Source organism: Herpailurus yagouaroundi, unplaced genomic scaffold (genome assembly GCF_014898765.1).
Source record: "Herpailurus yagouaroundi ecotype Mexico unplaced genomic scaffold, PumYag 77, whole genome shotgun sequence".
In the NCBI taxonomy this organism is placed as follows: Eukaryota; Metazoa; Chordata; class Mammalia; order Carnivora; family Felidae; genus Herpailurus; species Herpailurus yagouaroundi.
Genome location: NW_024412388.1, coordinates 7,404,399 through 7,416,680, shown reverse-complemented (window position 1 = coordinate 7,416,680; position 12,282 = coordinate 7,404,399). Strand labels below are relative to the sequence as shown.

General features: G+C 44.3%; 1 protein-coding gene across 28 annotated transcripts in view; it reads right to left on the bottom strand.

The window, feature by feature from the left end:
* The window catches only part of KIF1B (kinesin family member 1B), a 147,064-nt gene that overhangs the window by 52,292 nt on the left and 82,490 nt on the right, over positions 1-12,282 (bottom strand). The window contains exon 21 of one of the 28 annotated variants that reach the window (XM_040460947.1): positions 6,518-10,331. The exons of the other annotated variants lie outside the window; for them this stretch is intronic. Within the exon in view, the coding sequence (XP_040316881.1) occupies positions 8,847-10,331 (1,485 nt within the window). The 3' untranslated portion in view covers positions 6,518-8,846. Of the gene's footprint in view, positions 1-6,517; positions 10,332-12,282 lie in introns of those variants that run through there. 28 annotated transcript variants of the gene reach the window in all.

Sequence of the window (12,282 nt, the reverse complement as noted above, 5' to 3'; positions counted from 1 at the left end):
TTCCTGAACCGGCCCTCCTCTTCCCCAAACCAGGCTGTATATGAGCTTCCAACAAGGACATTTTGCAAGTCATCAGAAAAACTCTAAGTATTGGATTTTCCTCCAACAAATGGAGAGAGAGATTGGGATGCTATTGTTCTGTTGACTTCAGGGTGAAAACTAGGATAATTATGGAAAGCCCACCAAATAATATCTTTCAGCAGTAGCCTTTTGTGTTTGTAAGAATTCCTAACTGGTTAAATATACCCAGTATATGTAAATGTATCCAAGGCACTACACACTGGCTATTCCCTCTACGAGAATGTTCTCTCTCTCCTGCCCGTCCTTCTTTTTAAGCTTACTTTGTGCCAGCAACTGTTCTTAATGTTTTTGCATAAATTATCTGAATCTTCCTAATAACCCTGAGGATGGTACTACTGTCACCCTCATGTTAAAGAAGAAAAAGGCATAAAAAAGTTAACTAATTTTATAAAGATCGGAGTCGGCAAGCACGGATATGGGATTTGAACTCAAGCAATGGGGCTCCAGGGCACGGTCCTTTCACCACTACCCTCTCCTGCTACGTGCAGGTGCTAGGAATATAGTGGTCAATGAGACAAAAGTCTCCCTGGGGAGGGAGAGACAGACAATCAATAGTAAACGGACACAAGATACACCCTGGTTTTGGTGGAGAGAAGTACTATGAAGGAAAACAAAGGCTGGCAGATAGGTAATAGGGAGGAGAGAAGGGCAGGAGGAAGACTTTTAGATTAGGTGGTCAGGGGACGTCTCTCTGTAGGGACCACCTTTAGTCAGAGATCTAAGCAGGCAGGCTGAGATCTCTGAGGGGAGTGGGGGGGGGGGGGGATCCCAATCAAAGTAGAACTAACAGCAAGTACGATGGTCCTAGATGGAAAGGAGGACCTTCCCTTGTTTTAAGGAGAAACAAGGAAACCTGGGTGGGTGGAGTGGAGGAGTGAGAAAGCAGTTGTGAAGGAGGCAGACAGGGACTGGGTGACGGACGGCCTTACAGGACATGGTAAGGACTGTGGATTTCATTCTGAGGGAAGCCACTGGGCAGTTTGGAAGCTGGGAAGTAACAGGGGTCTAGCGTATGTTTTAACGTCACTCTCTGTGGAGAACAGCCTGGGGACGGCAGTCATGACGCTGTCCCGGCAATGTTGAGGGAGATGGTGGTAGGAGGTCCAGGGGGTCAGCAGTAAAGGTGGTTATCAGAGAACGGGGCTGGGGTATGCTTCACGGGTAGAGGAAGTATGACCTACTGATGATGTGGTCATGGGGTGTGAGAACAAAAGGAGAAACTGAGGACGGCGCTTGGGATTTGGCCTGAGCTGATTGCTCCAGTTTAGATAGGTTAACCGTCAGATGCCAGTCAGCTATGAGGTCGTCAGGTCATAGCTGTGTGTGGCATCTTCAGGTCAGGGTAGAGGACTGAGAGAACACCACTGGATTTATCACCATCACTGTGGAGATCTTTGGTGGCCCTGAGACGAGTGGCTTCAGTGGGGTGACATGGGACAAGAGTCTGACTACAGAGCGAGTTCAAGCAAGAATGGGGAGAAGAAACAATAAAAGGAAATAATGGGGGGGGGTGGACGAGTGGGACATTACAGAGCACTCTTTGCAGGCACATTTCTACAACAGGCAGCAGAGAAATGGAGTGGAGGCTCTCGGGCAACATGGAGTGTTTTGAAAGTGGTGAAATGAAGCCATGCTCGAATGAAGATGTACAAGAGAAGGGCTGAACGTACAGGGAGTTAGTTCTTGAGAAGGTGACGGAAGATGGAGTGCAGGGAAAATGGGCGGGGCTCGGGGAGGAGCCAGACCAGTTCATCCACCAACAGGAGGGAAGGATGCATGCAGGACCAGAAGTGGGTAGAAAAGCAGGTTTTCTTAAGATCGCTTCTTTTTCTCAGGGTAGCAACACAGAGGTCATCAGATGAGAGCAAAGGAAAGGCTGCTCTCCTTCCCAGAGTCTCCTGGTGGTAAACTTCCAGAGCATCTTACATTTTTCCCTCCTAGCATTTGTCACGAGCCTGCCGTATAACTACTGGTGTGACTGTTCGTCTAACGGCTGTCTCATCCACAACTGTGAACTTCCTGAGAGCGGGGAATCTGTCGTTGACCGTGGGATCACCAGCATCTGGCACATACCTGTCTTCTAGATCAGTTACGGACTCACGCACTAAGCTTCCAGTGGAAGTTCCCCCAAGACGACCATCTTCTAGATCAGGGTTGGCAAACTACAGCCTAGGGGACAAATCCGGTCCACCGCCTATGTTTTGTACATAGAGTTTTACTGGAACATAGCCACGTCCATTCCTTTGCTGCTATTCAGCTACAACAGTAGAGATGAGTGGTTGCAACAGAGACCGTTGGGCCCACAAAGCCTAAAATATTCACTATCTGGTCCTTTACACAGTAAGTCTGCCAACCCCTGTTCTACATCAGTGGTTCTCAGACGTGGGTGCTGGTCCAGCCTCGTCAGCATCACCACCGCCTGGGAACTTATCAGAAATGCAGATTATCAGGTCCCACCCCAGACCTCCTGAATCGGAAACTCTGGAGGTGGGGCCCGGGAATCTGTGCTCTTCCAAGCCCCCAGGGAGTTCTTGATGCACACTCTCATTTCCGAACGGCTCTTCTGGACGAGGTGTACAGATGAAAGGTGGAGCCCACAAGACAGATAAGGAACTTATTCCAGGTGAGTTTATACCCCCACTCGAGAACTAAACAGGCACAAAGGACTATAGGTCATCATAATCAAAACTGTGAGAGCCGGCCTGGGGTGGGGAGGAGGGTCTGGGGCAGGGAAAGGACATGTGAGCGCAGATCTGGAAGAGGAGCTAAACATGTCGAGGAAGGATTTCAGTCTTGAAGAAGTGCAAGAGCCCAAGGGGGGAACAAACTCGGCACGTGCAGGGGACAAACAGTCCAAAGTGCTTGCGGTGTGGGAATGTTACAAGATGAAGTCAGAGAGGCAGGCAAGCGGCCAGAACATGGAAAGCTTTGTGGGCTATGGTAAGAAGTTCAGATTTTAAAGCACAAGGGGAAGCCACCAGAGACTACTGATACGATCTGATGTTTCTACAAGATGATGCTGGTTGCTGTGTGGACGGTGGCTTAGGGAGTCCAGGACGGAAGCAAAGAGACAAGTTAGGAGGCCGCTGCAGCACTCCCAGGAAGAGAGGACGGTGCCACACTGGAGCATCTCTGAGGAGGTAGCATTTAGGGTGCAAACAAGGTCACCATTCCGGGGGTTCTGGTTAGGTCTGTCTTTGACACTACAGACTCGGCTCCTTTTGCTAATATTACCTTCCTCTTCTGACAGCAGATTATAATTAGCAAGCAGTAGCCGGAAGGGAGAGATCCACATCCCGTGTCAACCCCTAAATTTGCTCACCACCTGCAGCACCATGAGGACGCAGCCCCAGACCTCCCCCTCCAGGGATCCCACGACACCTACTCTTAGGCCTGAGTGGCTCCTACTTTCTCCCAGTCCCCCAGTATCCTCTTGGTCTCGTTTACTTTCCAACCACGATCCAAGTGAGAGCATTCATCACCTTTCAGGTTGTACACGCAGGTTTATCCCATCCACAGACTGATCTGTTTGCTGATTCTACCTCCAGTAGTCTATCAGAGCCTTTCCCTCTCTCCACCGTCCCGGCCTTTGTTTGGAAAGCTTCGTTTCTCATTTAGTCCGTGCAGCAACTTCCGAACTGGAGCACTGGGCTCTGAATTTGCCTCCTTCCAGCCCAAACTTGAATCATTTCTAAAAGGTGGATCTAATCACGCAGTCTCCCTGTATAAAATCATTTGGTAGCTTTCTATCACACTCAAGATAAAATGCCCACCTCTGAGCATGCCACGACCTGGCCCTTCCCCCTCCCCAACCCCCTTCCTCTCTTACCCCTCCCTGACGCACAGCTGCTCTTCTGACCGCCTCAAGCTGCTCGCAGTCCCCCTGGACCTGACAGGCTTCCTCGCTCACCCTGCCATTGTTCACTTGGGAGAAATTCCCAGTTGTGCTTTGGGACGCTGCTCTGGACTCAGGGCCGCCTCCTTCAAACACCTTTCCCCACTCTACCCTTGCGCACACGACTATCACTAAGCACATCATACTGCACTGGGATCGGGTGTGTCGCCCTAGAAATGATCAGGTCTTGGCCACTTTTCCACCAGTTTGTCCAAGAGCAGAGAAGTACAAAGTACTTTAAGGGGCAGAGTATGAGGCCAGAAGCAGACCAATCCAAGTATAGTATTTTTCTCAAGTTCCAAACTTCATATTAAAAACTTACGGGGGAGAAAGAGCCTCGTGTGGGTTTTGTATTCTACTCCATAATAATACACGATTGTGCTGTTCTTCAATATAAAAAAATAGTATCACGTCCACAGGATCATTAAGACTGACGGCCCACTCCAGAAAACTGTTCCGCTTCGTCCTGTGTCCCTTCTAGCACACCACTAAATACTCTGGGTGGAGAAGAGCAGCGATTAAGGGGAAAAAGAAAAGCCAAACAGAGCTATTGAAAGCTTTTCAGAAATTTAGTGTCTACCCATGTGAAAGGAACTATACTATTTCATTTTTAAAACTTTCAGCTTATATGACAAAAAGATTGAAACCACCGTTACAGTTAAACTCGACTTACACTACACAAGTTTTTATTTAAATAAAATATGGCATAGAATAGGGGTTAAAGATCCCATGTAAGATAGAATTCAGATAAACAGGAAAGGGCCACAGAAGCAAAAGCTTTAGATGAATCAAGCTTGTACAGAAATATATTTTAAAAAGATGTGGTTTGCCACCATCTTCATATGAAATTGGAATAAATAAAAGTCAAGACCAGACTTAATTAGCACCACCCTGTTTCATTTTTCTTTCTTCCCACATCAGAGAGGAATCACACTCTTAAAAGACGGTTTCAGCTTTTATTGAACGAGGACTTTATTTTTTTAACATTACAAACTAAACTCTCCCTTTCTGAAAAGGTAGGTCTTACACTCACAGACAACCTTCAAGCATTTTATTTTAGAAATTGGGGGAGAAATCCATAGTTCATTAACAAGAAGATTCACAACTTCTTTTTACAGTAACGATGGCAGGAAACCAATACATTTCACAACCTAGAGTGGTTCAAACTAAGTATCCTAGAGCAGATTTTGAAACCTTGGAAAGATGACATAAACTGGACAAGTATGAAAACTGCTCGCAACGCAGACTCTGGCTCTACCAGTACAGGACAGATGCTGGCTCTGCGCTGCACCTAAGAAGGCATCTTCACTACGGCACACAAGGACGCAGCGTCTTCCCCTCCTCCCAGTCCTGTGCGCAAATCATTAAGGCAAGCCTATCAAGGACCAGTCAGGCACGGGGTTACAGCAGCTGACCACAGGAAATCTATGTAACTTCCTGCAGTCTGAGAGCCTTTAAGGCAGACATCAGTGTGGCAGACTCTGCTGTGTTGTGTTTCTTTTCAGCATCAACCTGCACCTAAAGCACGAGAGGTCACTTCAAGTCACTTCGGTGGAAAAAACAATCCCCGATCACTGCGTCTCCAGTGAGTGGAGAAACAATTTGAAGTGCTAGAAAGAATTAAGAGGCAAAAACAGAGGAAAAGCCCTTTGGTTTAGACTTATTAGATGAACAGACTGTCTTTAACTCTTCAGGGAATATCATTGTGGTGTGTAAAATTATACTAATTAATTAGCACTCCTTTACATTCCCATAATTGTCAGACCATTATGTAATTTCAGTAGCACAGTTCCGCCCATTTTTCTATGAAAATAGCTATGAATACTTCAGTAATACAATAATGGTTTAATGATGACCATTTCTCTTTGCTCACGTACTATTTAAGCTTAGGCAGAGATACTGTCACATTTAAAAACAAAACAATACGGGCTATGCCAATTGCTCACAAAAGCATGACACCAATAGCTTATTTAGTTAAAAAGTCAAGGAAATAGCTTTATTCACCCAAAGTTGTTTTCTAAGACAAACATCTGCTCTGAAACGCAGGAGGGGACATGTGTGGCAATCAGTCAAACCTCGGTTCATTTCTTTCTGGTCATCTGAAATCAAGGGCTCCTTTAGGTATCTAAACATTTTAGCAATACAAGGGCCTCTAGGTCAGCAGATGAAGCACAAACACAAACCTAATTCTTTGGAATACTGGTGTGGGTACAGTGCTTACCACAACCCACATTTGTAAATGAAAATGCCGTATTACTTCTCATTCTACAGTGTCACCTGATCACCAGTAGAAAGTCACCCCCGTTACTTAGTGGGAAAGGGAGACAACTGCTCATTACGAGATTAGAAGGCCACCACAAAAGTGAAAAAATCTATGGGCCTATCCTATCCTATTTCGAGTTAGGGAAACGAGAGCCCACTTTTGCTACCGGGATGAAAGCTCGGTCAATTATTACTGGTATTAACACAGGTTTCCCCGCATTTCGAAAGTCTGTGCTATGCCACTTGCTTTTATGAAGACCTATGTCGATACCTGTTTTCGCTAACTGAAAGAAATCCAGAGAGGATTTTCGCTTTTATGAAAACCCGCGTTCAGTGCGTTTGTTTTGCAGCCAGCCATCAGAGGTGGCGCCCACATCCCAAGCAGCTGGCGGCCCCGCCGAGCTCCTTCCCGGGGAAACACACACAGAAGCTTGGTGTCAAGCTGCCAGACTGTGAACTGTGTCTGTGAGCACCTGTGCTGTATCTTGATCTATCCCGTGCATCCGTTAGCAAGATGTGTCGTACGTATCAGAAAAGCCTGAGAGAGGTTGTTTTTTTTGAGCCTGGGAACCCTCAGAATTTTTCCCATATAAATCAGTGGTAATGGCTTCTTCACTTTACACCGTTTCAGCTTAGGAAAAGTTTCACAGAAACACTCTACTTTCGGATAGCGGGAGAAACCTGTAGTAGAAAATGAATTTTTTGCAAGAAGGGAAAGGACTAATTAATATATCTAAGAATGTATCTAAGAATAATAAAGAAGAACAAGCAGGGCTTACACAAGATGCGCTGAAGTGACTGATCTGAAGTAGCCTACTGAGTTCATTCAAGCCACGTGGTACAGGACATTGGCATCTCAAAGGAGTCCACCCGTTACAAACATCATTCACCCGAATCTGTCTAATATGCCATCAAACCTCAGTTGAAGACTAGAACTGTTCTAGCTACGAAAGCAAAAACGTCCCCAACGTTAATCAGAAGCAACTTTCTGTGCATTAAGAAAGCATTTTCTTAGAAGCAAAAAAATAAAATAGAATAAAATAAAATACTATGGTTAAAAATAATGTGTTCTAATAAGGCATTGTGCCCACACGCAAAGGAAAAGAAAACCATCTAATCACAATCTCAAAGGCTTCCATGAATGCTAATTGCTATGTTGGCCGCAATTCCACACCATCTGGAAGACGAGTGTTGGGCAGGTGACCCCCGTGACTTAGGAGTCATCAGCGCGAAGTCAGGCAGTTATCACAGACATCTCTGGCTCTTTGCACCGCCTTTAAAAAAAGTTGCCGATAAGTTCAAGAGATGAGGAAGGATGTAGAAAACTATTCTTTTCTTCCCATTAAAATCCATCGTTTTTAGTGGATTCTCCAGTGAGGCAAACTGAGACCACAACACAGTAAAATGAGGTATTGATACAATAAATGTTCATGAGGACTTCTCTTCCCTTGCTTGAGCATCTGTGAGCATTACTACTGTTAAGCAAAGAATAGTTTATTACACATCATCTCCTTTATTCTCAATCCAACCAAAGTTAACTTATTTCATGATATCATCATCTACTGAAAATAAGTGGCACAGAGTCACATGTTGTGTGGCCTTCTCCCCATGTCCAACTTCTTCCCTCTCTCCACCAAATAACCTCCCTGTGAACTTATACATACTGCTCAAAGCACATACAAGTATTTTGTCGGCCTGATTTTGGTGAACAGTTCAGAGTGTGAATGTGTGTGTGTGTGTGTGTGTGTGTGTGTGTGGGTGCGTGTGTGTAAGAAATGATGTGTTAAACTTCAAAAAGCAAACTACAAACAAATCCAGAAACGGTGCCAATTTAAAGATTTCAGTATTACGATAAATTTCATACACATACTGAGATACTTCAAAAAAAAAAAGAAAAGAAAAGAAAAGAAAAGAAAAAACAACCAAAGCGAAACAAACGTACTGAAGCAATTCTGTGTAAAACACGGTAGAAGAAGAAGAAGATGGGGGTAGTTCTGCAGAAGGATGCAAAGCTGTGTACTATAAAACATGTCCGAAGACATTTAGTTTTGGCTTATGAAATTCCAATTGTATTTAAAGACAGGAACAGACGTGGATGGGAAACCCAAAGCTGTGTCCAGCATGTTATTAAACTAACAACTAACATCTACGGGGAAATAAAAGACATTGAATTCTGTATGTCAAGTTCCCCTTTAGAATGTCTGCATTAACCCAGAGAGGCAGGTCTTTCTGGATATCAGATCAGTTTGTAGGCATTGTAAAAACATAACAAACTTACACCAAAACCAGACCAGCCTGGGTAAGTAAGTGTATTATCTAGGCACCAAGAAAGGAGGAAAGTCAAGAAAAATCAGGGAGGTCTCAGTGTTTTGTCCAAAATTCCAGAAACTGCCCATTTATGTGGCATGCAAACAAAAGGGAGGTGCCAAAACGTTTACCAGTGTTTTAAGTTTTAACAATATTAAAATCAGTTAAGATTTGTAGGGACGCAACATTAAAACCATCATGTAAATAGCAGGAACTCAAGGCCAAGGCTAGAACCAACTCAAATCGTGAGCTAACAACACTGCCTGTTTCCTCCACCAAGATTTCAAGTTTGTCCAGTAATTTACACTGTGGTTTCTCGACCAGCTTTGAGATTGGGTGCCGAAAACTGGCGCCTCATCCTCGGAGGTGTCACAAACTGGTTACAGTGGTTGGGTTTGTCAGTCTGCTTCTGAACGGAACTGGCTGCACTGCCCTCTAACTGACCTCCAGTGTTATAATTACAGTAAGACTGACGGTGCTGATGAATATGGCGCTTTGCCTGGAAAGTCTGCAGATCGGCAGTGGGGTGACCACTGTGGGAATTCAACGATTCTGAGGAGGCAGATGCCTGGCAGCGTGTACTTTTCGGTTGGCCGTTATTGAGAGAGTTGCTTCTCCAGCGTAACTGAGGTGGCTGTTGTTGGGCATTAATATGCTGCTTGCTGACTTGGATGTGATCTTGACTTCGCGTGCCCTGAGAGCCCCATGGTAACTGGGGATCCTTAGGAGCTGCTCTACTCCCCTTTTCTTGGCTCTCCTCTTTATTCCCTCTCCTTCCGTCTTCATCTTTTGGGATTCTCAGCTCTATTACCTCATCTTCTGTTATGATGATATGGGTCCCAGGGCTCCAAGAGTTTCTGTGCTTAGGGTTGCTCTTAAAGGGGAACCGGGGCTTCCGGTTCTCAGGAGGGATGAACCTATGAGGTACGTTCTGCCTACGGAGCTGCTTTGCTATCTCCTGCTGTTGCAGATTCTTAAAGCGGATTTGTTCTTGCCTCATCCAGCGCAGACGTCCACGTCTAAAAGCCGGATCCCCGTTCATCAGCTGGGAGACGCGCTCCTCTTTCTCAAGTTCTCCACTGTCCCCTCTGCTTCCGTCATTCTCAGACTTGCTACTGACACCAGCGCCGACGGGTTCCTTTGCTCTGTGGTTTCCTTGGCTTTTCTGTTCCTGAGATCCAATCAGTGGCAACACTTTCTCCATTTTGAGCATTTTGTTTCTTAAGACTTTTATTTCCTCATCTTTCATGTTGTTTTGCTTTTTCACTTCCTGCAAAATATCTTCCAGTTTGTCAATATGAACCTTGAGGTCATCTACATCAGTTCCACCTTTACCACTGGCCATCATGTCTTCGATCTTCTCATCCCCTACACCAACAGTGTCCCAGACATCCCTGGCCACTGCCCTCCAGGAGTCCCGCTCGTTGGGATCCTTCTTCCCGTACATGGCACAAAGCTCTTTCATCTTCACAATGGCCAAGGCTTCAATCTCCTGCCGACTGTGCCTAAAATCGTTGAGCGCAACCTCATAGCATATCTCTTTTACAGCCTGAATCTTAAGATCTGAGATGGTGACCCACTTGGAATCTTTACTCAGGCGCCTTCTCTGGGGGATCTGATACATTTTAATTGGCTCTCGTTTCTTCCCACTGCTAGGGAGGCCACATTTTTTAACAATGGTTTGCAGCTTGCTGGGAGGTAGCTTTTCTCTCAGAGAAGTAATCAGTTTCCAGCTCTCTTCGCAGGACCTCTTGTCAGAATCGTCCCCGCTATCAGAATCCGCGTCCTTTGGAAAAACAAAATCAAAAAATGGCCCCAAAATAACCAAAATTAAAATGTAAAAAAGGAAAATCAAATTGAAGAAAAAACTAGCCAAAAAGCCTTAACCAAACTTAAAACCAAAACCAAAAATAAATAAGTAAAACTAAAAAAACAAAAACAAAAAAACACAAAAAAACCCCTAAATGGTGTGTACGTTTATTAAGACATATGTATATAAAGATCATTAATATAAAGATTTGCTTGTTTAGTAACACTAATGCAAATTCCCACTTTCTAGCTTAAGTGATGAAATCTGCAATCCAATTTCTTAGGAGGACTGACACAGTGACCTTTCCCTCTAAGGTCATGTGAAGTTTTTATTTAACAAAATGCCGTGAAATGACATCTCCACCATCTTGGGAAAATGAAGTAAAACCTATGCCCCATACATGCTAACGCCCATGCAGCCACTTCCCCACATTTGCCTTGGTTATTGCTGTTGCTTCTTCCAGAAACTCTCTCCCCCACGAGTGAGCACAGATGCCATACAAGATGTGACGAGCAGGCGGATTAACAAAGGTTAGTAAGGCTGTAGGATGCCACGTTTTGTTTAGCTTTACTAAAAAGAGCAGCCCTAGAAAAAAGTTAGAAGATGAGAAGGTAGAAAAAGAAGCAGTCAAACAGGGATGATGTTAAAAATGAATCCCTACTGGCAGACCACGTGAGGTTCTTATCAACCAAACTGTTTTTCTAGAAGACAAGAGGGTTTTGATAGGAGTCCTTCCACAAGTACGTCCTGGAGTCGCTATTTTCTTGTCATGCCAAACTGATGCACTACGTCTGTGCAACTGACACTCGTTACCCGGAGAACAGGAAGCAGAAGAAAAGGATCCTTATGGTGGGTCTGCTTTTTTTGTTTTCACACACTTAAACCAACAAACACTTCACCTCCAAATTTTTAAGAAATAAATTTCCAGAACATAAATTAAGCTAGGCAAATATACTTTTCATTACACATCATTTAAAATTCCCCAAGTAATATTTTACTACAACCTAAAGATGTTTCCTCCTTAGGAAAACCCATGGCATTTCTAGCTATTTGAGGAATATCACTTTAAATGACAACTCTTCCTATCAAGACATGAAACAGAAAGATTATATTCTGCTCATGCAAAAATGGATCCACTTTAAAATGCTGTCTCTAACTCTTTCATACTTAGCTTGCACTTTACTTCTTCAAAAACTTTAGTTGGGTAGTCGGGCTGCTGTTTGGACTTGGGCCTAAAACAACTAACTAGTCTTCAACGGCTATCTGGATACTAACCAACTGTTCTTAACTAACAAGAGCACATCCTGATAACACGGATCCAAGTGAAAGCAATGTTGGATTTAGAATTCCCTACGATGGATAGGATTATGGAAGAATTTCTATTCGGGAATTCTTTCTATTCCTTGGAAAAGAAACTTTTCACTTAGAAGAGTAGTTCAGGATGGTCTAGTTAAAAAAAAAGAATCTCAGCATTCTCTTTTACTTGGCTGTGATTACCACAATTATCTCTAGCAAATAGTATCTTGCTTTCTAGGCCAAAGACTTCTATGCAGTTACTTTATATGCACAGTTATTTCTAAAAAATAACTTTTAACAATAATGATAACAATTTGGCCCCTGAATTTGGAGCTGTTGATCTATTATTTCTGTTGGTCAATAAATGGGTACTAAACCCATCTATAAATCCTACCTGGTTGAAAATTTAACAAGAGAAAACACAGGGGCGCCCGGGTGGCTCAGTCGGTTAAGCGTCCGACTTCGGCTCAGGTCATGATCTCACAGTTCGTGAGCCCATGTCGGGCTCTGTGTTGACAGCTCAGAGCCTAGAGCCTGCTTCGGATTCTGTGTCTCCCTCTCTCCCTCTCTCTCTGCACCTCCCCCCATGTGCTCTCTCTGTCTCTCAAAATTGAATAAACATTGAAAACAT